This window comes from Triturus cristatus, chromosome 2_1 (assembly GCF_964204655.1).
Source record: "Triturus cristatus chromosome 2_1, aTriCri1.1, whole genome shotgun sequence".
NCBI lineage: Eukaryota > Metazoa > Chordata > Amphibia > Caudata > Salamandridae > Triturus > Triturus cristatus.
In genome coordinates, this window is record NC_140581.1 from 794,987,215 (window position 1) to 795,013,880 (window position 26,666).

Consider the following 26,666-nt stretch of genomic DNA (forward strand, 5'->3'; position numbering starts at 1 on the left):
TACCAGAAATCATCAGTAATGGGCCTGTTCAAGTATGTTGCCGGGGAATACCATCACTGAGCCAGGGCCAGCAGATTCCAGATATTACCACCATTTTGCCTTGTCTATCATTCAACTTGTGGGAGCAGGGAGCAAAAAACGTGCTCCTCGCCTGCACATACAGATGCTCATATGTGCGCACACTCACACAAACTTAGAGATACCATGCCTGATTGTCTGGGACGCCGACCACACAGGCGTCTATCGGGAGGCTGTTTTCTCCATCCAGATGGAGAAAATGGCAGAGTGCGCATGACTGGTTTGGTCGGCCCCAGAGGCCCGACCAAACAGTCAGGGCCCGCAACATTGGGCTAGCCACTTATATTACTGCTTCTAGTACTGCGAGAAAGCAAGTGGGGTGATGCTACTCTGCCCACATGGAGGATCCAACCCTGCCATGCACACAAAGACATATGAGCACACAAAAACAAATGGGCACATAAGGGTGACAGGCATTGTGGTAGACGGATGTGCTTACCTCTGCCATCGCATTTCCATGAATAGGGTGCGGCAGTACAGGTATTGCTTTGAAGGGGTTCCATGCTATGTGAGCGGAAGTATGCACTTTTCAGGTTACATTGCGTGGGATGTGCAGTATGCCTAGTGACGTGCCGAACGCTGATTTCTATGTTAACCCCAATAGGCTTCTTCTCTGTGCTTCCTCTATGAGGTTTTACAGGCCATTTAATAATGATGGACTATTATGCGTGGTATGTTTTTTCCATTTACCTTTTATGGCCAGACCGGCGGAATAAAGATCTTTTGAATTCATAGCCCTCCTCAATGGAAACTGATATGCATTAGAGAGGGTGAGATGACTCAGTGCAATACAAATAGAGTTAGTGTGTTATATTTGTTTCTAATGTCTCTGTGTAATGAAATAAAATGGCTATGTTGAAATTCCATGCAATCATTTGTCTCAAGAATCCCTAATTAAAACATTTTAAAGGTGCACAAGCAAATAGAACTCGAACAATGTTATATTTTCAGAACTTCTAAGTTGGACTGGACTGAGTGAGTGAATTACTTGCAAAGTGCAACACATGCTACAAGGTGTCTTGGTGCTGAAACCGTAATCACAACCCGTGTTGGAAAGACAGAAAAACTTATAAATAAACAGAATAAGAACATCGAAAGGGCTTTGCAAAAAGATGATACCTAATGGAGCTAAGCTGGTCGCAGTGAACATTTAGGAGAATATCAACCAGTCTGTCCTTAAAGATTTTGGCCAAATATCACAAAAGGGTATTAAGGACATTGAACTCTCCTGTGGCACAGAGAGCCAATGAAGTGCCTTACAAGCTTCTAAATGCAAACTGCCATATTTAAAACTCCTACGAGATTTTTACATTGAGCATGCCAGTAATAGTCGTGTCTAGAAACAATATCTGCCTTCGCCACTAAGGCCTAAAATAATAGTATCATTTTAGTAATCGCATTAATAAAAACTTCCTTTTATTCCCTGAATTTGCCTGCACATTCAAATTAAAAACTTAATACAGCAGAAAACCAGGCTTTTCACGTTTGAGGCTGAAATAGGTGCCACTCCCAATTGTTTGGGCCAAAAACATGACGTCCAAAAGTACCTGGACTTGTGGCTTGTATGCATTTCATTTGCCATTTTTATTCATCTAGGTTTGAGTGGTTGAGTAACAGTCAAGAAGAGAATCAGGACTATGAAGACCTGGGATACCAAAACCAAATATAAACTGTTTATCATCTGCACAAGACCACCTTGACCCACACAGAGAGGGATATTATTTGCCAGTGGGCAGAGGTAGATAAAATCAAGCACTGTCAAAGCAAATGGATCTCGCCTATGAAGGGGTTTTTGGCTTTGCCAATGTCTTTGAGCCATGTTGTAGAGCAGTCCGGATGCAGTGCAGCATGGCTAAAAGTTAGACAAGGTAGGGTGGGTGGATAAGAAGCAGCATGGTCAAAGGGGTAATGGGATGTGGAGGAGCAACATGAACAAGAATGGATGGCAGGGGGAAAAGCAACACAAACAAGGGTGTGTGGGGGGGGAGAAGCAACACAGACAGCATTGCGATACTTATACATGACCTAACCCTGTGCTCAGATTGTGAAGTGCGCCACCTAAGCGTGCGGTATCTGCACGTGCCACACATTTACCTGGCCCTACAACCAGTCCGTGAAGAGCAGAGGTATAAACAGACTGGGGTGCTACACGAACACAGCTTAGTAAGTAGTGAGGACACTCAGAGAGCAAGAGAGCGCAACAGACCAAAAACCAAAGAGGGCAAAATACGGAGGGAAGAGAAAACAGAGAACAGAACAGCGAGAGAAAGATAGGAGGAAATCAAACAAAACAGAGACACTGTAATGGGATACAAAAGCAGAAAACATGTTGGGAAATTAAAAGAATATACATTCAGAAGAATAAAATGCAGAAGAAGAAGCAACACAGACAGCGGAGGCGGTTTGGGGTGGGTGGGTGGTAAACAAGCAACATGGACAAGAAGAAATAACAAGGATGAGAGGGGACGAATACATAAAAAATAAGTACCTCATAGCATGAGCAGCGGAAAGACACTAATCAAGATGAAGCACTCAGTACTTGGTCTATGTGAAACATGAAAGAGGAGCAAGTGAGGCAGGTATGCACTAGCCTATTAGGAGTGAACAAATAATAGTGATAATGAATCCAAAGAATTGTAAGCAATGTACGAGCTCCAAGCCCCGTGTTGCACTGTCGCTTGCAGGAGATATTGTTTACATGTGTGCTGTCTTATTCAAGACCTAAAAATTCTGGGGATTAGAAAAGAATGCAGAGGCACCCCACAGGTGATCTGATGAGATGTGGATCGATGCCAAGACAGCAGAATGAATTGAGTTCTTCCTGATAAGGATGTAACTAATTTAAGAGCTATCCCCTGAATCCCAACATTCACCAGTCAGTGAATAAGAGTGGAATCACTTACCTAATCAAATGCAGCTACAAGATCTAACAGTATAAGAAAATTGGAATATTTGTGGTCTTGCGCCATTCTAAGTTCATCAATTACTGTAATGAACGCAATTTCCGTGTCTGTTCCTGGCTCAAAGCCCCTGTGGGTAGAATCTAGCAATTTTTCAAGACGCCATATGGTTGCCTTGAATTGCATATTTCAAAGTGCTGTGAGCTTAGCCTTCCAGATGTTTCTGAACCAGACAAGGTAGGCCTATCAGTCAGTGTGTACAAGCGCAAGGAAGTCTAGGTATGGCTGCTGTTCCAGAATGTACCTTATGTAACAATTCAAACAATCTCTAGTTACCATACTCATTTGAATAGATGCTAATCTGTATTTACCTTTAGTGGTGCTAGCTTTCATTTGTACTTTGGTAAACACATTCTGTGTCTATTTGTAACTAATAGTTGGACAGAAGGGATGATGTGGATGTTGGATTAGATGTTCGGAGTTCTAATGTATTGCTCTATGGTTGCGTGAAGTGGAATGGTTGTGAGAAGGGTGGGTGGCATAGGGACATCAGCGTGTGGTGTACAATGATGTAGTCAGATGTATTATAGATGTGTCATTTGGAGCTGTATATGTAGGAGGAATAAGGTTAGGTGATATATTGTGATGTGTGTGGTGACACCTCATATGCTACTGTTGAGTCAAAGGACCTCACACAAGGTACTGCCTGTAACGGCAGCCCACACCATGACTTCCACACCCATAAACACTATGATGGATGGCCTGCTGGAGTTTGCTAAACTAGACAAGGCAGATCTGCACAACCAACACCTTCAAGAGGGTTTATCGGGCCACGTATGCCATAAGTTGGGTGAAATGGTGTTATGATTTGTGTAGCATATGGCGTTAAGCATGTTCTAGTATGTGCAGCATAAGGATGTATGCAAAAATGTAATAGACTGTGATATTCATTGGAATGGGCTGCCTGGTTTTAGATGTAGTGTTGTGGGTGGTGTTGAGTGGTCTGATTCAACATGTTGCCGGTAACCAAGAGTGGTAATGAATAGTGCAGAATGCGGAATCCTTTCAAAAGTACTGGGCTTGTGTTACTTCTATTTTTTCCTGTATGATTTAGGTTAGCATAGTATCTTCTGTTGAGATGTGTAGTGTGGTATTAAAAGTTGCGAGGTAATATGGTATGATTGGTTTTGTGATTTTGAAATGTAAGGTGCAATATGTGGGATGATAAGTGGGGTATGAATGCATGTGGACTGTTCAAAACAGTGCTGCTCCACACAACACAACTTTTGAGTGTGCAGGGTGTTCTATTTTTATGAGGATTCCTGGTTTGGTGTGCTGTAAGAATGTCAAGTGCTTTATGCCACCAAAAAAAGACTTCCTTTGTGGTTAACAACCTCAACTGGTAACTGTGAAGGGACTCAAACTGAGATCCAATCAAAAATGGTAAAACAGATGGAAAAATTAACTGCTATTATACAAGATCAACTAGCCAAGTTCGATGTCATATGGTGTCCCTTCACTACTTACGTACGATGCCTGCAACAGGCGGGCGGGCTTCGCATGACAATGTCTAAGACTCTAAGGGCACCTGATATACACATTATGTCCACATCTGACACCGAAGGTCGGTCATTGGGAAATGAACTTCCAACTGGCTGATAGTGTCCTATTGGGGTTTTCTCAAGGGTCCAGTGCTAACTTCCTTGGGTGGGGGGGAACTGCCTCTGTGTTTTACCTTTCATGTAATTCACACTGCCTTATTTGGGTATGTACTGTGTGTCTTCTGAAAATGCAAAATAAAACTGTTATAATAAATAAAATGATACCAGAATGACAAAAATCCAATCAGTAGAAAGAGATATTCTCTTTCAGCTAAATATAGTGCATAAAACCACAATATGCCATTTGTGACTTTTCCCAGGTCTAGCACGACCAGATGACCACAAGTTCAATGGTGCTGCAAACTGAGGGCTAAAAGCCATGTCTTGATGTATTGGGGTGCAGTAGCACGACATGTCTACATCTATAATACCCAGCAGTCTTAAGATTTAAGTCTTGACCTGCAGCCGGCGAAGATGGCCGCACACCGAGCCACCAGTAAATGACCTATAATAATATCTCCCATCATCATCCGCACAATCAGTCTCACTCAAACGGCGAAACAGTCAGAGGCGGAAAAAGACACACGATGGCGACTCAAGTTCGGCTGGAAAGGACGACTGCGGCAGCGGTGGACTCCTAGAGCACTGGGACGAAGGCCCAAGATGGCGCTGGCCGCGCCCCCTCACTAGTTGGGATTGCCGGGGAGCGAGGACACGAAAGGAGCGGATGACAAGCTTGTTGCGGTTCCCCTGCCTGGTCCCCCCATTCTAAGGACGGACTGTGGTGCTCCCGGCAGCTGAGGCGCTGTGGCCAGTGCTGGCTCGCAGTAGCCTGGGTGGTGCCCCATGCTCCAGCGAGAAACCGGTGACTCGGTAAGGACGCCTGGTGCGAGTCGCGTTGAACTGGGGTGGCAGAGCGCAGGCTGGCCCGGGGGCCGCCCGACATCCATGAAGCGCCGTTGCGATGAGACCAAAGAAGGCGTGTGATGGCAACTGACTCTGCTGCCGTAAATCAGATCGGAAGCCGGGGCCTCCCCTCCTCCTCTGTGGCGACGTGCGGGAAGGGCAACCACCAAATGAGAGATCCTGCTGGGGGCACCGGTGATGAGTGTGCGGCACGCAGCAGTTTGTCGGCACTGTGCATAAAGGAAGCTAGCACGGGCTGAACTGTGCCGGTGGAAAGGAGCGGGCCGGGTGCTGCCACAAAGCTACGGTCCAACAAGATCAGACTGGGAATAACCCACCCACCCCCGGTGCAGCGGCAGCTCCACCCAGCGGCCTCGGGTGAGCTGCAAGGGTCTGACACAATAACTAGCCTCATCCCCGGACCACCACCTCACTGACTTTAACACAGTAAATAGACCGACAATGGTCCGCAACAAAGGTCGAAGTCCTAGTAAGGCCAACCAAATAGACAAGTACACAGTTGCAGCGGGGCAAGAGGGGTAGCAGGGAGCGCTGTAACAGCCGAAGACGATGACCACATGTTAAACCCCTCATTAAAGAACATCATGAAAGCGATTATGGACCTCCGCGGCAACCTGGAACCCAAGCTAGTCACAGTAACAGAATAAGTGAACCTGCTCAGGGCAGATTTCTGGAAACTGACAGACAAGATGTCCACGGCCGAAGCGAACATCGGGGCCTGCAAGCCAAGACTAAACGTTTGGAGAAACAAGTGACTGTTTTAATGAAGCGGTAAAAGGAAATTATGCCCGCATAGAAGACCAAGAAGGCAGGGCCCGCCGCAACAATATCTGTGTGGTGGGGGTCCCGGAGGGAGTTGAAGGGCATTCAGTGGATCTTTCTTGAGGACTTGATTTTCCGTACCCTCAAGCTGAAGGGTTTGTCCAACTTCTTTTCCATTGAGCAGGTACACCGGGTGCTGGGACCGTGGCAGCGCCCGGGTGCCCCCCCGCACGATCATTGCTTGCATACTCAGCTTTAGAGATAGAGATGCCATTTTACAAACGGCACGTTCACACAGTGACTTTGATATGAAAATGCCACTATCCGATTATTTCCGGACTTTGCACTCCAGGTACAGCACCAACGGCGGACCTTCGATGCAGTAAAAAAGACTCTCCAAGACAAAAGTTTGAAATACGTGATGTTATACACCGCCAAGATCAGGGTGCTGATGGATGGGAAATCACACTTTTTTGCAACGCCGGAAGAGGTGTGGGAATCACTGGAGGGCTGGAAAACGACTGGGCGAGGCAACAACCGAGAACAGATGGAGGCCAGAAGTGAACAGCACCTGAGAATGCAGGGCTCATACACCTCGGCGAGCCAGAACGACCAGATGTCCGATGCCGATATGTAACAATTGTGATTTGAGATAGAGTCTTTTTATAGTTTCCTGTCCCTGATGCTAAGAGATAACGGGTGAAGAGGGTCAGGGGATGAAGGGTGTCCCTGAGTTGTTGCAGTTTATACCTCATTCTTCACTTCGAGACTTCGTCCCAGAGACACTCCCCGAACCCCAGTGACTTCTGATGCTTATAGTTCCCCAGTGATTGGGGGTAATGATTAATCTGCCATATTTGGCTACTTAATTGATGCCGGCGGTGGACACGCCTCCCTCCTTTTTTTGTCATAGGTACCATGTTTGGGCGACAGGCACTCTGTGCGTTAGGGATATGGGGGCAGTTCGAGACTCTCCAAGCAGGGTTGCAGGGAGGCGGGAGTTGGGGGGACTGTTTGTTTATGTTATGTTGTATTGTTTTGCTCATCAATGTCACAAATGTCATACATTGTATTCACAGTCTAGATTCGTAGTTAGGTGGGGGTGTTCCACTCACGAGACGTGACACACCAATGACGACCTGCTTGCATACGCGCATGGACGTGGAACATGAATGGTCTAGGGAACAAAATTAAATGTACATTAGTCCTGCAACATATCAGACACCACTCCCCAGGCGTTGTATTGCTGCAGGAGACGCCGCACCTCAATGGTCTACAAGGCCTTAGAACACTTTGGGTACACACTACTGGCTCACTCTGGGTACTCGACGGGCTCCCAAGGCGTAGGTATCCCGCTATGAAATTCTTTGCCTCTCACAATCAATGTCTGGATAGACTATATGGGATGGTATGTGGCCCTAGCGAGTAAATTCCACCTAAGCTACATGTAACTATCCTCCCAAAAATTAGTACACGACTGGTGAGTCTACCTGCAGGAACTCTCCTCATGGGAGGCAACATGAACTCAGTGATGAACCCAGACTTAGATCGATTGGGCGGTACAGAGGGACACGCTAGCAAACACTCTCCCGAGCTTCTTGACGGCGATGGGAATGGTGGATCTGTGGAGGACCTACAATCCTCATTTGAAGCAATACACATACTATTTGGCATGAGTTGGGCCCTTTTCGTTCTCGAATACCTTTTTACGCACCATGACCAGATGGGAAGCTTTGAGAGACCGAGACATTTAGCGAGGGGAATTTCAGACCACTCCACATTAAGCATCGAACTCAGGTGCCCGGAAGTCAGTAATGCGGTGTTCCCCAATATAGATTTCTGGTACCTGCGAGACCCCGAACTTAGAGATAAACTCCACTCGGGTGTTGACCTATATTTCCAGGAAAGTAAGGGGTCTATGGCATCCCACCAGACCCTTTGGGAGGCATTCAAGACGGTACTGTGGGGTCAGGCTCAGGCACTGATAGAAGGGCGGAAAAAAGGGGAAGCCTTAAAAAGTCAGACCCTGGAGAAGGAGATACTGGCGCTGGAACGGGAGGTGGTGGAAGAAGGGGATACAGGGTAATGACACAAACTAGTACTGTTTGTGTAGTTAAGATCTGTAAGCCCTGGCTGACAATGCAGCTCGGAGGCACACAATGGCCATACGCGCCAGCTATATGATGTAGGGGATAAGGCCTCCAGGCTGTTAGCCTGCATAAACAAAAGGGATAGAGAGAGATCATGGGTTGTTGGGGTCAGAGACAAAGATGATGTCCTTCAAACAATGAATATTGCAATCGCTGAGACATTCGCTTCCTACTTTGAGAGCCTCTAAACCCCAGTTAGCTCTAGGTCAGGAAGGGACTGCGAAGAGTTGGTAAGAGACGTTCCACTCCGGAGTCTTACTGCAGACATGAGAGACATCCTAGAAGCTGACCTGGCAGAGGAGGAACTATCCGGCGCCCTTGGGTCCTTGAAATCAGGGAAGGCGGTGGGCCCAAATGGGCTACCGGTTGAGCTATTTAAGGGATTATCTAGCAAAATAGCACAGCCAATGCTAAAGATGTTTAAGTAGTGAAAGAATCTGGGTCCCTGCCTGCACAGCCACAAGTGTGGTGATACACAAAACAGGCAAGCCTCTGGAGAGCTGCAGTTCCCTACAGGCCAATCTTGCTCTTAAATGTAGAGGCAAAGGTGCTGTCCAAGGCCTTGGCGAACAGACTGATGGCCGTGCTGACCACCATTATTCATGTCGACCAATCAGACTTTATGCCACGCAGAAGCATCGGGCAAAACCTGCGAAGGCTGTACGGTGTCCTACACATGACGAATACCCTCTTGCCTCAACAGACACCTCTGATGGCACTTGATGCCTCAATGGCTTACGATAGCATAGAGTGGCCCTACTTGTTTGCCGTATTGTCTAGACTGGGTTTCGGCCCAAAGTACTGCAAATGGGTTAAATCGCTATATCAGGCCCCACTGGTGAGAGTGAGGGTCAACGGGGTGCAGTGAATGTGCTTCCAGCTGTGCATAAAAAAGTGGGAAAAGATATGGTGTCCTTGGCAGGAGTACAGAAGCATGTAAGGGAGGCTGATATTTACCCGCCACACTAATATACACATAGGATCCCGAGATAAAGCAAGCTAATAACGACTTGAGCCCTATACAGTGTAAAAAAGCTTCAAATGGCTATTGTGTGATTTCGGACTCCTGACCACACTGCAAACCAGCGTATCTACTGATTATTAATAATGTGCATGTGAACAGTTACAGACTTGTAATGAGCTTGTTTAATAAAAAGATTTATAAAAATAAAAAAATAAAAAGATTTAAGTCTTCTACTGTTATGTAGTTTTTGTAAGGAAGGATGGGTTCTTGTGGACAGGTATGGATTGATTTCATTATCAAGATAGTTCAGTTTCTATGGTGCATTTATATAGTAAGCATCATAAACATTTATATTTAATTCCTGCCTTAACAAGTAACCAGTGAAGGACTTCCCTGGTTTCTGAGACATGGTATGATCTTTTGAGTTGTGCTTCTAGCTCCCACATTTTGTAGTAATGGTAGTCTATTCTTGGACATGCCTAAACATAGTCAATTCTCGCATCAGCATGACTCTCAGTAGGGTGCTTCTCACCCAGCCGAACTTTATTGACACAAGCTATAATAAATGTGAATGTCTGTCCAACATACTTCATCTGCTCTTCCACAGATAGATGCTTATCTATCAAACCACTAAGTCCCTCATTACAGTTGGGCCCTAATCTCATATCTGGGCACCAACTAGATTAACCGGCCAAATTGGGAATTACAGGAGATGCTGTAAAACAGCATTCTAAATTTTGGAATTAGGTGCGGTAACACATATTTCTGTGGTACTCCCTAATCCTAGGGTGGCTATCAGAGTCTCACTTAGTATACCAAAGTTTACCTGAATTATGAAATTACTGATGCACGCATAATCTGTAATTTCAGTAGCTGGAACTCCGATGTGACATTCCGCGACTTCTCAAAATGAGGGACTTAGGACCAGATGTACGAAGCAGTTTTGTATGTATTTAAGTCGGTACAGACCTCTAAAAAGGCTTTGGACGCCACAACAATCTCTATTTGGAAGTGTTTTTTTCTTAGCTATCCCTTGCTAACAGCATTACGGTATGAGATGCATCAATGACTAACAGTAAGCCGCAAAACATTGAAAAATTACAGCCTACTGAAATGAAGTGGTAAGGCATTAAAGGGGATGGTCTGGCACCCCATTCCCTTTGCGAGTGTACAAAAAAAAAAGGGTTGGGGGGGGGGGGGGGGGGGGAGTACTGACAACTCTCAAAGCAAAGCCAACAGGTATTGACTATGGCTAAACTAAAAAACAAAAATGCTTTGATGTGGCTATCCACATCATTTTATAGGCACACAGCACAAGCTTACCAAATTGGATCGGAAAACTAAAAAGAAAATAAATTGTGCGAAAGTGTTTTTTCTTTTCATTAAAAGAAGCAGGTGGGGAAGCGGACGCAAGGGAGTGAGGAAGCAACAGAGAGGAGGACGGTGGATGCCGAAGCAACACGTGGTGCAGAAGCAACGTCACATGGCAGTAGGTGAGGGGTTACGGAAGCAACATAGGGGAGTGTATGAAGGGGAAACGCGGAAACACATCTTTTGGGGAAAGTAACATGGAGCACACTGATTGGTGTAAGCAATGGGGAGAAGCATGGGCCAGCGCAACAGGGAGGTGGGCAGGGAGAAGCACATGTGTGAGAGTGCATCACGGAGTTCAGGGGTATAGAAGTACATGAGAGAGAGAGCGTGAACACACAGGGACACTCACAGACTGCCTAACAAAAGTAAAAAATAGTACTTCAAAAGCAAGATATGGTAGCAGAGATTCCAGCAAATAAAGAGACGGTTAAGAGGCAATGTTCTATGGAAGAGGCAAACACAACATTGACAAGCTGGGAGACAAATAAGAAGGAGGCAAATGAGAGTGACAGTAAAAGCAACCTAAGACAATCAATGGGCGTGCTCCAAGCCCCTTTATGTTCTTGGTAAGCCACAATACATCTAGCATCAGACAGGCTGCTTAAAAAAAGTGTTTTCTTTATTAAAATGTGAATTCTGACATGGTGGGCTGCGACATTAGCAGGCCACCATCACTGTGATGGGCACCAATCCGAGTGAGTCACAATTTGCCCCCTACCTCATTAAATATTTATTAATGCTGGAGAGAGATCAATCAATCAAATAATTTGTAAAGCGCACTACATACCCGCAAGGGTTTCAAGGCGTTGAGGGTGGGGAGAGGGGGGGGGGGGTGCTGTAGCTACTGGTCGAACAGCCAGGTCTTGAGTTGTCTCCTGAAGGTTAGAAGGTCTTCGGTTTGCCATAGGATGAGGGGGAGGGTGTTCCAGGTCTTGGCAGCGCGGTGGTAGAAGGATCTGCCTCCGGCTGTGGTTCTACGGATGCGTGGGACAGTAGCCAGGGAGAGGTCTGCGTAGCGGAGTTTCCTGTTGGGTACGTAGAAGAAGAGTCGACTGTTGAGATAGGCTGGGCCGGTCTTGTGGAGTGCCTTGTGTGCGTGGATCAGGAGCTTGAAGGAGATTCTTTTGTCGACAGGGAGCCAGTGCAGGTTCCTCAGGTGGGGGGTGATGTGGTCACGGTGCGGGACGTCGAGGATCAGGCATGCAGAGGCATTCTGGATTCTTTGCAGTCTGTTGATGAGCTTGGTCGGGGCTCCGGCGTAAAGGGCGTTTCCGTAGACGAGTCTGCTGCTGACTAGGGTCTGGGTGACTGTTTTCCTTGTGTCTGTCGGGATCCATCTGTAGATCTTGCGGAGCATACGGAGGGTGTTGAAGCAGGTGGAGGAGACAGCGTTGACTTGTTTGGTCATGGTGAGTTTCGAGACGAGGATGACTCCCAGGTTGCGTGCGTAGTTGGTGGGTGCGGGGTTTGTCCCCAGCGACGCGGGCCTCCAGGAGTCGTCCCATGCTGAGGGGTTGGGCCAGAGGATAAGGATCTCAGTCTTGTCTGTGTTCAGCTTAAGGCGGCTATTCTCCATCGAGTCGGCGCCGGCCTTCATTCCCTGGTGGAGGTTGGATTTGGTGGTGAGGGGGTCCTTGGTGAGGGAGAGGATCAGTTGCGTGTTGTCGGTGTAGGAGATTATGTTGAGGTTGTGATGTCGGGCGATGCGTGCGAGAGGCGCCATGTAGACGTTGAACAGCGTCGGGCTGAGGGAGGATCCCTGCGGGACGCCGCAGATGATCTCGGAGGCTTCGGATCGGAACGGGGGGAGGCGGAATCTCTGGGTCTCAGAGGAAGGAGGAGGTCCAGTCCAGGGCCTTGTCTCGGATCCCTGCGTCGTGGAGTCGTGTGCGTAGTGTGCGGTGGCAGACAGTGTCGAAGGCGGCGGAGAGGTCCAGAAGGATGAGGGCCGCCGTCTCGTTGTACAGTAGGATCCTGATGTTCTCTGTGGCGGCGATGAGGGCGGTCTCGGTGCAGAGATCTTTTGTCTAGTGGCAGATCTGACTCATCATAAAGTAGTGCAGAGAGTTAATATGCTTGCTGCACAGAACGTGTACCATGCAGTTCCCAGAACTTTATTTTATGTGGATAGTTCAGAGGGTTACTGCTTTTTTCACAGAGAACCTTTTGTTATTGTAGATCATAAATTACAATCCTAATATAACACAGTGACCTATGAATGGTCACCAAAGAGATGCATTAAAAAGTCTTGTATAGGTAAGAAGGTAATGTTTTTTCAACCAGTCTTTCATTATTCTAATGTTGCTAAAAAAGTTTTGTTTGAGGAGAAATACATTTTTTTTAGTAAAGCGAGCCACAGCCAATGTGATATGTGATTCCTATACCTTGTAATTCTCACTCTCTTATGTAACATTTCCTATAGACCGATTTGCACATTCATGATTTATTGTCTCAGTATTATATGTGTGTTAAAAGGAGGTGCTCCAAAAAGACTGTCACACCGGGTACCACCAGCGCTAAAGCCCGCTCTGCCTTTAATAAAGTCCTACAGAACAGATGATGGGCGGAACAAATCAAACACTCACCCCCAGTCACAGATCTGGGTTTAATCCATTGTTTTTGCTCGCCATGCCGCACCGGTTTGGACTCAGCCATATGCAATCCAATCTTGAGTTTGCTACACATGGGAACAGTCCAGCCCGAACTGCGAGGCCAGGACCTCCCTGGACCAGAAACAAGCACAACCCTTCATCAACTAGCCTAGCTTGAATCCAGTGGCACAGTAAGCACAGGTCCCACGTCTGGACATCCCCTTCCCACTTAGGGTGACAAAAGCAAAAAAGAACAGATGATGGACAGAATTCTGAACAAATCAAACACTCATTCCCCAGTCACAGATCTTTTCAGCGCTCCGTCCATCATCTTGTTCGGTTTGCTATTTTCAGCCTAAGAGGCAAAGGGTATGCCCAGACGTGGGTCAGTACATACTTGCTTGCAGTGCCACTGGATTCAAACTGCTCTGGCTGATAAGAGGTGATACCCCGAAACCGGTCCCAGGGTGCTTGTTTCTGGTCCAGTGAGGACATGGCCTGGCAGTTCGGGCAGAACTGTTCCAATGAGGAGCAAGGTCAAGGCTGATTTGCATATGGATGGGTCCAAACTGGGGTGACATAGTGAGCAAAAGAACAATGGATTAAACCCAGATCTCTTGACTGGGGGCGAGTGGTTGAAAAGTTTCAGCACTCTGACCATCTTAAATGTGGGTCCGAACAGTACGTCTACTGACATGAACAAATTTAACCTGTCTCACTCTCCTAGCATCAATGGCACCGAGAGTCAAATCTGTGGATGTACAGCCTCTTCAAACATTGCAGGTTAGACTGCCTAATTCTGTTCAGGGGGTTCTAATCTCTCTAGATGGAGGCCTGCTGTTCTCGACCTCTTGAGAAATCCACCGGAATTTTACAAAACCCACCATCAACCAGCAAACAACCATCAGTATTTTATATCCAAATAAACAACCATGGGATCACAGAACAGCCCTGTTCTAACATAGCTCTCTATAATTTAATATGTTGAAATCATAACAGTTCTTACCTTTTGACTGAACCTTTTCACAATTTGGAGAAATTATCACACACTTTAGCTTTTTGAGCTTCAGATGCTTCAGAACTTCTCTCAAGCCCATGACAAGGCGACGTTTTACCTTGGCCTTTACTGGATCCTTCTGAAACAAGCGGTCTTGGAAGCGAACCAGTTCTTTCAAAAGATCAGTCACACAACTATCAACTTCTTTGCTGAGTACCTGATTGCAGTACCTGAAAGGAATGGATTGGTAGTACTGATAATAGATAATTAAGCTGCAACAACATGTCCTCACACACAAATGCTGCTGTAAGATGTGTACTTCCTCAAATATGTTTTCATCACAGACATAGTTAGCAGGAAAGAATTTAGTCAAACAAATGCTATTAAAAGACTCACAGATGATACCACAAGAACTTAGCATGATCCTCTATATTCATAGAAATAATATGTTTTCTGCTGTGAGACCTGTGCTCTAGTCCTTGCAACCACAACTACTCTACATACTGGACAACCCCAGAGGCCTAACCGAAAAACCTATGTAGAAAATAATCAAGTCCCAGAAGGTGGCTTTTTGAAACATTTATTGAAATAAAGCCGGAACCCACGTACTGCACTACCAATTCAAGAGCAGCTCTCCATCAACTGCTTCCAGGGATACTGGCACAGAGCATCGCCCCAAAGACAACAGAGCAGAGCATGTAATATAGAATCCAACTGAAGGCAAACCAAGACATGAGGTAAGCATTAAAGACATATAGTATAGTAAATATACCTGTTTATTAACAGTACTTATACAACCTTATTGTACATCACCTTTCCCTTTTTTATTAAATAAACAAAAAAAACACAACAATAACAACAAATGATTACATAACAATTAATTCATGTGAAACCCCTTAAATCTACCAGGTAAAGATACATTGCCAAGTGGTCTAGCGTGATAACCATTAGTTGAGATTTGTGAACCTGTAGTCATACCATCACAGAAAGCATGACTGTCTCGTCTTGTACAGCCTCACACACAGGAACAGTTGAATCTGTGACAGGAATTGTGGTAAATTACTCTTTTTAGAAAGTAGCACCTACCAAGAACCATCCAGATGACCAGGCGCATCCCCAAAATCGTTTTGCAACCAGTTTTTCTTGCTCTTGAGTTAACTTCACTAATGATCTCCTGTTCCACTATTCTTTGCCATCAACCAAAACTGCCCCTTTAGACACTTTCAAAATCTTGCAAGCAGGCATAAAGGTAGACTTATCTTTTTTCACTACATGAGGCTTCTTAACGAGAACCCAGTCGCCAACCAGCAGATTAGATGACAGCTGCTGACAGGCCATCTTTTTTGCAAATACTTTTCTGGAAACATTAGTATAAGCATTGGTAGACACATTAATCAACCAATCAGGACAAATACTTATCCTTGGTGACCTCCTCCGAAATAATTTAAAAGGAGATACCCCAGTGGTACAGTGAGGAGTGATGGAATATGCCCACAGCTTTTCCCTAAGAAAATCTCCAACATTGACACCAACAGCTACATCTGTTTAGACTCCTTCTTTCGAGAATTTGTTCATTCTCTCCACCAAACGGTTTGATGTGAGAGAATAAAGTGCAACCTGAAGATGTTTGATGTGATATAAGTCAACATATTGCCTCATCTGACTAGAGATAAAATGTGTCCCATTGTCTGTGACAAATTCTCTTGGTGGACACTCAATCTGAAACACTTTTCTCAAATGGTTTATAACAGAACCGGTGTTAGGGGATGATGCAAAATAAAAATATACCCACTTGGAGTAATAGTCAATCAACATTAATAAATATCTCTTTTCATTGGGCAAGACATCAAATGGCCCAGCATATTCCAAGGCAACCTTAACCCATGAATCCACAGGCAAAGGGACTACATGCAAAGGTAATTCAGATGTGCTCCAATGTTTATCTGAAAGGAGACATGTTCTGCAAGAATGTACCCATTTCATTACCTGTGCATCTATAGAAGGCCACCAGTAATGCTGTTTGAGAGTCCTTTAAGTGCTTCAAGTACCTAGATGCAATTCATGTGCCAATTTTATTAGGGTTCCACGACGAGTGTCAGGAGGAATGCACTTATGACGCATAAGAATGCCACCAACATTAGACAGTTCTACAAAAACTTTTGCCAAGGATTTTATAACAGGGTCAGGATTCCTTTAATTCGGCCATCCATCAGTAATAAAATGAACAACTTTCTGCACCTCATTATCTGACTACAAAGCCGTCAACCACTCAGGTCTGGAACTCACTCCCTTGTCTTCCAATATATCCTCAATTAGAGCTACCACACACACACTCAACTTCATCCTGATCTTCATTAACATCATCTGAAACCAGGGGCATTCTGGAGAAACAGTCTACCCTATCATTTTTGTATCACATGGAATGTACTTAATAACAAAGGAGTGCTCCTGGACACACGACAAAAGCCTTGCCAATCTGGAAGATGATTTTCCCAGGTTGTTGCCATGCTACAGATAAATTAACAGCTTATGATCAGTATAAATCTCAAATTGTGTGCCCCATAGAAAAGTCCTGAACTTTCCAACATGCCAACAGCATGTAAGAGCTTCTCCTTTTAATGCAATATAGTTGGTTTCAGGTGGCTTTACACATATAGAAGCAAATGCTACTGTCTGCTCATTATTATCGACCCACTGAGAAGGAATTGCACACAAACCAACCTAAATTGCATCCACTATTACAAAACATTTTTTTTCTGGGTCAAATGAGGAAAGAGAAGGAGCTGAAGTGATAAAATTCTTGATCTTAGCGAACGCTTCATTGACATCATCCAACCAATCAAACTTGGATCCTTTTTTCAAGGATTCAAACAAAGGGTGAACAATAAAAAGGCATAACTGTCAATAAATCTTGAATAGTATTCACTGAGTCCTAAGAATGTACAAAGCGTATCTCTGTTCTTTAGTGGAGTAGCATTTTGGACTGCCTAAATCAGAGAGAACTTTGGTTTGATCCCTTTCACCGAAATGCTATGCCCTTACATTTACACTTATTCTAGTGTAATACGTACATCCTTGAAAATGGTTGATACTTTTTCCAGAATCCAATTGTGTTTCTCAGCGCACTCAGCAAAAATCAACACATCATTCTGGAACGCTTGAACTCCAGGCATGTTCGACAAAATATTGTCCCTGAACTTTTTTTTAATACATTAGCCGCAGATGCTAGTCCAATTGGTAAGCATACAAATGTATATACATCAAACGATGTAATAAAGGTAGTAAGATCTTGCAATTCCTCTGCAAAAGGTATATGCAGACCGTAAGTCAATGAGCGATAAGAATCTGGGGTTACCTAAATTTACCAAAAGTTCATGTACTTTGAGCAAGGGATGGCAGTCCACAACAATGTTCTTATTAAGTGTGCGAGGATCAGCACATAACTGAATCGCTCCAGATTTGTTCTGAACAAGGACTATGGGACTAACCCATTCAGAGGAATTGATGCTTTGTATTATATCCTCAGAAACCAACTTACACAGTAAACACTTAAGGTCATCTCTCACTCAAAAGATTAGGTCTGACCTTATGTATGATTGGTGCAGTATTAGATTTAAGTTTAATTTTGTGCTCCACATTCCTGATAGAACCAATACCTTCTTTAAACACCTCTGGAACCCTTTCAAGAATCATGATGGTGTCATTCACTGAAGAGATTCAATCTGAGAAACGAAATAGTTGGCCGCCACAACTGTGTCTCATAGCCCGGAACAAAGATTAAGCACATTTCAGCGAAATCCTGCCACCGTACCAAGTCCGCCCTTTGATAGAAACATACATTTTGGTAAATCAATATCTATTTCACCAAAGGTTTTTGTGTGTATATCTGGTTGTTTGAGAGGAAAATTCCCTCCCCAATACTGATAATACACAAGATCAGATAAAATGCTTAAGGGGGCACCAGAATCTGCCATCATGTTAGGAGTAACACCACCAATAATCCTATCACACCAAGGACCCTTGACATAATTTGCAGGCAACAAAACAGCTTTGTTATCAGTGGAACAGGCATCTGTGTGAGTAGTAAGAACAACCTTAGACAAATCCTTAGAACTTTCCTACACATCAGACTCTACACTATTCATTTTTAAGAAGGGTTTTCACCTTCTGCAGTGGCCAATGTTTAGGCATTTTTTGCAACATTTACTGAGGCAAGGCAACTGGAATGGTTTTAAAGGTGTGATTTAGGACCACATCTATAACAATTTATGTGCCTTTTCTTGGAAATATTCCTTGTGAATTTGTCCTTAACTGATACAGAGTTTATGGCATGAATGAATGAAGAAGCATTAACGTGAGGATTGGTAGACTGTTCCAAGGCCATAGGTTTACTGGAAACTAAAGAACGTTCAATGGTCTTGGCAACGTCGATCACTTCTGCTAATGTAGGATCTCTGCAACTCAAAAGTCGCTCAGGATTGTTTTTTTGAGTAACAGCTATACACAAACTGATCCCTGATATAAGGATCAAGCGCATCCCCAAAATTGCAAGTAGAAGCTAAAAATCTCAACCCCAAAATGAATTCTTCAATACATTTAATCTGGAAATTGTTTGCTTTTGAAAAAAATTAAATCTTTCCAATAAAATGCTGGGTTGTTCCGAAAACTTGTTAGTGAGTCTAGCCACTGCTTCAAAATACGCACTGCAAGAGTTACCTTCACCCCTTAGAGCCTTCACTACTGGCACATTATCAAAAACCTGTTGTCCTTCCAAACCCAGGTAACTTAAAAGTAATGCTGCCTTCCTTGGTGCTTCAAATTTTGTGGTGTCAATAGCTATCAAGTAATTTTTAAAGACATGAAGCCTTTGTTTACATTGTACAGTTGGGTTTCCGGGGTTTTGAAGAAAAGGTTGAATTTGCACCAACTGTTGATTGTAAGCCATGTGTGACAAAGAAAACTTAAGATAGAAGAACTGTGCACAGATAAAACAATTAAATATTGGTAACTGGATGTAATTGTCTCAAGTGTCTACAGTAAATATCAATAGCAGGGCTAAGGCAAAGCATGCTCCAGTAGAAAAAAGGGAGTGTTGAAATAGCCCAAACTACTATGTCCAACAAGGCTGGTCACGTGATGATGCTTGTCACATAATGACGACCGAAGTCAGACCCAGAAGGATGAATTCAGCTTGATAGCAGAGTTAGGTGCATCGGGTGTGCACAAAATTTTTTGCGCGCACTAAAGTACATGAAGGAGTGACCTTGTGCAGACTAACAAGCCTGCACACGCCCCAAATTATGGCAATAAACCTTAAGTAAACCTGGAAGGAAAGGGCAGGACCAAAGGCTACTGGCACAGCAGAAAAATCCACCCAGTGCAGCTCCAAAAGCTGTTGAGAAGGAGGAGCGGTTCACAGGAGCATGACTCCAGTCCGGTGGGGGAAGCGAGAGAAAACACTGGAAGTGCAGGACACAGCCAGCCATAAGTGGAAAAAACACCGAAGCCGAAGATTCTCTGTGGGGAGACAATCGCACCTGCCTCATTTGAGGCAGGGAACTAGGACAGCTTAATGATCAGGATTGCTGGATTGTGAACTCTCCTGTCAGTTCATCACCAAATATAAAAAATACTCAAGTCACAGAAGGTAGCTTTATAAAATATTTAAAGAAACAAAGAGGGAGGCCATGTACTGTTCTACCATCTGCAGACTAGCTCTCTACCAACTTCCGCCAGGAACACTATCACAGAACATCGCAGAGACAACAGAGCAGAACATGGAACACAGAATCCAATTGAAGGTAAAACAAGACACGAGGCAAGGATCTAAGGTACATGTAAAAATATCTATTTGCAAACAGTACGTTTACAGCCTTATGGTACAATCTAGTATTGCACATATCCTCTTCAACCTTTCTCGAAGTATTGGTCCATAAAAAATGATAGTTGTGGAAGAGATCAGTTTAGATTTTGTTTCTAATTTAAAGCCTGCTCCTTGATCAACTATGAATCAATAAATGCACACAATAAAAAATATGAAGACTAAGGGCATGATTTTGAGTTAGGCTGAAGGGTTGCTACATCACACGTGACCTCTATCCTACCTTATTACAAGTTCATTATATTCTTTTCCCCTTGAAATGAGGCGGATGAAATACAAGTCACAATTGTGATTACGCAATTTGTCAGTCAAACTCTAAATCAGGCCCTAAATATGGTATTACAAAAGAAAATGGAAAGTGACAGAAAACACAGTTGGTGTGCCCAGGGATATGGTGCGGGAAACCAAATTCAACCCAAAACACTTTTGCCATTTCATCCTAGGATGAAGAATGGCCATTGATGTTTGGACTGCATTTGCTAATGCTACTTTTAGATCACTTTAAACTTATATTTTTGAACAGTTGCAGGCCCCTTCAAAATGTGATTTTTTTTAAAAATCCCACAAGGTTCGAATTTCCATACTGGTCAACATCACTTAATTTCTATCAATTGAATCTTCCGGTCACCTTCATAATAAATACATCAAGGAGAACCTTTATATAAAATGAAGCATAAGGTCAGGACTATTGCCAGTATGCTACTGCCTGTCTCCAGCAGGAATTTCCCCACCAGGTTCTGCATAACAATTGATTTTCCCTGCATGGCATGAGCTTGTACTTCCAATTGCTGGTTTCACGAAAGAATGGTTGCAGAAATCCCACATACTTTCTTTGCCTGGAAAAGCAATGCATATGAAAGTAAACAGTAACTGCTTACAGAATGTGGAGACATCATTGAGTTCAGCAGAGTGGCCGCTCTTCATATCAACATGGTCCTGTTCAGGAACTCTGCATTTCTTGACATAGCTAATACTGTTTAGCAGAAGGTAGACGTTGCCTTACATGCGGCTTGGCAGCCTGCGGCATTCCGTAGTTGCCGTTCTCCTAACGGCGCGTTTGTGAAGGGTGCGCGTGCCGTTTTTCTGTGGACGCACGATTTTTTTGAAGTTTGGTGCCTTTGTTTCCCTACAGGTTTACGATTTCACCTTGCGAGCCGCTGCTACTCGGCACCTCGCTCCGGCCGTGGGAGTTTCTCAGCTCCCTAGCGGCCGTATCTCGGTGCCGGCTTGCGGTGTCCACGAGACTCCGCCAGAGGGCGCCTGACAGCGTCTCTGACGCGGCGAGCGTACCTGGGATTCCGCGCATTCAAGAGCGCATGGGAACTCAGAGCAGCATTGCCGAGTGAGCCTGGTCTCTGTGCCTGCCGTTTACACCCCTGATAAGGGTCTGTACTTCTTGCCTTTAGGCAATTTAGCATTTTATTACGCCCCCCCATTGAATGCCCGTTTCACGGGTCTGTATCTGGCATTAGGCAGCGTTTGGCAGCGTTTCTCTGCCCTGGGGGTCTGTATATTGTAGGCCAACAACGCTCTGTGTTTCTGCAGAGTCAGTAGTGCAGACAAACTCTGCAGGGACCCGTTCTGGCAGGCTGCCCACGTATAATTTTGGAACCAGGGCTGTTGGGGTCCCGGGCTCTCGGCCCTTGAATTGCGAGCACTGCCGACCCATATCACCGGCTGACACCCAGCCCCCCTTATTTGAGGTCTACCACTTCTATCTCTTGCTTACCTGGTAAAGCATTACCTGTTGTCTCCTACTTGCCTCTTTCATGGAGACCTATCAAGACGACGTCTATCAAGATGATCAATAGAAAGAGGACCCTCTCGCGGCTCTTCCATGGGACGATGACTTTTATGATGCGGTGGATGAGTCCATACACAAGGCGGTGGAGCAGGCCATTACTCATCTTGAGGCATTCAGTCGCATTAAACAGGCCTTCCTTGCCAGTTCCATTCCACCAGCGACCCCCTCTACCACTGCGGACGGGGACCCAGGGGACGTGGACGACTCTACTGAACAGTCCCGTCCCTGGCTTCCTTCCAAGTCGGCGCCAGCCTCTGACGGGCTGAACTTATGTGCGGACATGCTGGACCCGGACGATGTCCTACACCCGCGGTCGTCCGACTGGGCCCCATCCAAGAAGGTCGCCCAGTATGTGGCCAGTCGGATCCGCTGCTCACTTGAGCCTATGGCTCGTAATTGCCTTAGGGCAGCGTGTCCCCATCCTTCCTTGGAGGGGGAAGGTAGCTGCTACTCCTGAGATTGACCCTAGAATGGCTACCTTCCTACATAAATTTGTCAAAGACCCCAAAAAAGGCATCAATAGGTCCTGGCGCACCTTTCAGGATAAATTATATGACACCTTGGGGCCCGCTACCAGAATTTTAGATATGGCTGAAGAAGCCAAGGTATCGGGTTCTCTCATATCCCCCGAACACCTCTCCTCCTGGGCCCAACGTGTAGTGGTGTTCCTCGGAAACACCAACTGCTCGCTGTCCACTGAACGTCGCAGGTCCCTCCTCATCAAGGTTGACCCCAAGCTTGGGGACCTGGCAGATACTGAGGCGTGCCCAGTTGCACAAGGCGGCCTCTTTGGCGAACCCTTTATCAAAGAGCTAGGAAGGTTCATTAACACCTTTACCTCCCTAGATAAGGCGCAAGGGAAGGTGTTTCGCCCTCGGGTTTTCCGAGGGGCCAGACGAGGTAGGGGGCGCTCATCCGGGAGACCAAATCAACACAGAGGGCAAGGCTCCAATCAAGGACAATATCAAGACCAGGCCCGCTTTGGAAATTTTTACCCCACCCGTGGACGGCGAGGCAAGAACAGAGGTGGCAGAGGAGGAGGTGGCTCCAATTCTTCCGGTGAGTGTTCGCCCTTCTTCCCTTCTAAAAGTGGGGGGCCATCTGGCACATTTATTCCCAATGTGGACTTCCATCACGGGGGATGTTTGGGTTCTACAGACAGTAAGGGGCTTTCAAATAGAGTTTCAAGGAACCCCTTTGCAGGTCATGCCTCCCCGCCGACTGTTTTTCCGAGGCAGACGCCGTTCTGATCGATCAGGAGGTCTGATCCCTTCTAGACAAAGGGGCGATAGTAGAAACCCTGCCGCATCCCAGAGGTTTCCTCAGCAACCTCTTCCTCGTAGACAAAGTGGATGGGGATCAGCGCCCAGTCATCAACTTGCGCGAATTCAATGAGTGGCTGGTGTACCGCCACTTCAATATGGAGGGGATCCACCTCCTTTGAGACATTCTCCGTCCCGGCGACTGGATGGCGCACCTCGACCTCAAGGACGCCTATTTGGCGGTCCCCATTTTCCCCCTCACCGCCGGTCCCTTCAGTTTCCTTGGCGGGACAAAACTTACGAGTTCACCACCCTTCCCTTCGGCCTATCCTCCGCCCTCTTGTGTTTCACCAAGGTTTTGCGGCTGGCGATAGAGCGCCTTTGGGCTTCGTGCATGAGACTCATCGTCTATTTAGACGACATTCTGCTAATGGCGCAGGATCCCAGGACCCTTTCCCGTCACCTGCAAACCGCAGTGGATCTCCTTCAGAACCTCGGGTTCGAGATAAACAAAACCAAGTCTACCATGATTCCATCCCAAAGAGTAGTTTTTCTAGGGTTTTTAATAGACTCGGAGTCCACACTCAGCCTTCCCTCTCGCAAGATGACGAAGATTCACCACGAGATTCGGAGGGCTTCATCTATGACTCAGATTTCCCTCAGACATTTAGCTCGGATGGTGGGCCTTCTTTCAGCCTCCATTCAAGCTATCTTCCCGGGTCCGCTCCATTACAGAGCACTTCAACGCCTCAAAGCGGCGCACCTCCGCAGGGGCCGCCCTTATTCCCACAAGGTGAGTCTGTCACCGGAAGCCAGGGAAGAGCTACAGTGGTGGCTCTCCAACATGGAGGCCTGGAATGGTCGAGCCATTTTTGGATCCGCGCCAGATATCGTTATCGAGTCAGACGCGAGCAGATCCGGCTGGGGCGTGAAGTGTGGCGACTTCACCATGGGGGGTGTGCATCAACTGCCTGGAGCTTTTGGCGGGATCGTTCACGATCAAATGCTGGACCAAAGACTCGATTCACTCCTGCGTCCTTCTCATGATGGACAATATCTCAGCAGTCCGGTATATCAATCATCTGAGGGGGCACTCGCTCGAGAGCTCTTTCGGACCTGGCTGTGAACTTCTGGCAGTACTACCTGGACCATCAGATCTCCGTCACAGCGGAGTACCTGCCAGGACAGGACAACCAGGTGGCAGGCTTCCACTCTCGCCACTTTCACGATCTGAGCCTCTGGAAGCTGCACCCGGGAGTGTTTGCGGATCTCCAGAGTCTCTGGGGCCCCTTCTCAGTAGACCTCTTCGCCTCTCGCCTAGATCACCAACTTCCCCGGTTCTTCAGCTGGAGACCGGATCCTCTGGCGGAACAGACGGACGCATTCCTCCAGGACTGGCAGGGGGAAGCGGGCTATGCCTTTCCCCGGTTTGCAATGATAACTCGGGTCTCAGCCCAGATTCGACGCAAGGAGCGAACATAGTGCTCATTTCGCCGATCTGTAAGTTTCAAGTTTGGTTTACGGTTCGACTGGACCTTTCCCGGGATTCTCCAATCCCACTCCCCCACATTCCAACTCTTCTCCTCAATCCTAACGGATGTCCTCACCCATTGATCGGGCAAGGTTCCCGGACTCTGATGGCGTGGCGGATTACAGGGGATGATGGGCGGTCCCAGGCCTTTCGGGAGCGGCTGAGAAATTCATGTCCACGGCCAGGGCAGACAGCACTCTCAAACGTTATCGGTCCACCTGGAGACAGTGGTGTCGTTGGTGTCTGCGACAGAGTATCAATCCCGTGGCAGCTGATGTGACCGCCATCTTGAATTTTTGGGCCTCCCTGGCAGAGGACGATCTGACTTACAGAACCATCAATACCTTCAGGTCTGCCATTTCTGCAGGTCACGCTATGGTCGATGGTTCACCTGTCGGAGAGCACCCTTTAGTTTGTCGCCTCCTTAGGGGTATACGTCTCTCGCTACCCCCAGAGCCTCGCTACTCTCAGTTGTGGGATGTCAACAGGGTTTTGAACTTATTCCAGTCTTGGCAACCAAATAGATTCCTCTCTAGGAAGGAACTGTCGGCGAAGCTGACCATGCTGCTGTGTCTGATCTCTTGCAGATGGGTTTCAGACGTCAAAGCTCTGGATGTGTCCGGTAGAATTTTCTCCTCCAACGGCGCGACGTTTACAATACGTAGACGCACCAAGGTGCTCATTCTACCAGAGGTGCAATGGCCTCCAAAGCTTTTACCCTGGGAGCTAGTTTAGAAGACATTCTGAATGCAGCAGACTGGTCTTCAGACTCCACCTTTAAGTGGTTTTACTTCAAACCGGTAATTGACATGGCTCAGTTGGTCGTGAGCATGCTTTAAACCAGCATAATCTTCGCCTCCGGTCCTGACATAGAATGAAAAAATTCCTAGCCAAGGTAACGGAAAGTTTCAATTCTATTAAGGACTCGGAGGCGAGGATTATCCCACCCAGGGTACAACTTTGTTGTCTACTATCCCTCCCGCATATTGGAGTAAGTACCTGTTGTTTTGATTTGACTTTACTGTACTGTGATCATTCAAATGCTTTGACATATCGTCTCCTCAGGGCTAAACCTTAGCCACTCCTGTAACTTACGCTTTCCTTTAATTTTCCAGGGGATTAGAGTAAACAAAGACTCCTGATGCAATTATAATGGCTGACCGAGCGACGAAAGAGGAAGCATGGTCAGAGACAGAGGACTATAAGCACCCTGGGGACTCCTGATTGGGGCACTTAATGGGACACTATCTGTGGACACTCTATTGTTTTAATGTTTATTCCCTATGGTTCATGGGAATAGTAGTTGTTTGACTTTAAAGTGGCTGCTATTCAATAAAGTGAAGAAAGAATAGCATAATCCTCGCCTTCAAGTCCTTAATAGAATTGAAACTTTCCGTTACGTTAGCTAGGAAATTTTTCATTGAGCCTTCATTATCCTTCAAGGACTTGGCAGATGAACAGATATCTCCATGCAGATTTCTTAGCCCTAACTTGTTGAGTAGAATAGCTGCCATTAGTGCTGACTAATATTCTGGCTGTTCACATCTATTTGGATCTCTCACTGATTATTTCGACATCTTGGTGTAAATGAACACTCCAAAATATACGGTGGCTATAGTCTTTCAAGTACTTTTCTTCTTGGGCCATTGACGGTGCACCAGCTCTCACACTACCTTGGTGTAATTACTATATTTTACCCTTTCTTTGAGCACATCTACACCATTTTTGGTGCATTTAGGCTATCTGATATGTTATTGGGCCCCAATACTACTGGGATGCCCTATGAACTGAGCACCTTTGTACCTAATATTTTGTCTGCGAACTGTTCTTGCTCCTTTTTGTCA

At 45.9% G+C, this 26,666-nt stretch overlaps 1 protein-coding gene across 4 annotated transcripts in view; it reads right to left on the reverse strand.

Annotated features, from left to right (window-relative positions):
* Positions 1-26,666, reverse strand: part of SECISBP2 (SECIS binding protein 2) — a 354,953-nt gene that overhangs the window by 74,514 nt on the left and 253,773 nt on the right. For all 4 annotated transcript variants that reach the window (XM_085632806.1, XM_085632804.1, XM_085632809.1 and 1 more), the window contains one exon: positions 14,354-14,574. In XM_085632806.1, the coding sequence (XP_085488932.1) occupies positions 14,354-14,574 (221 nt within the window). The remainder of the gene's footprint in view (positions 1-14,353; positions 14,575-26,666) is intronic.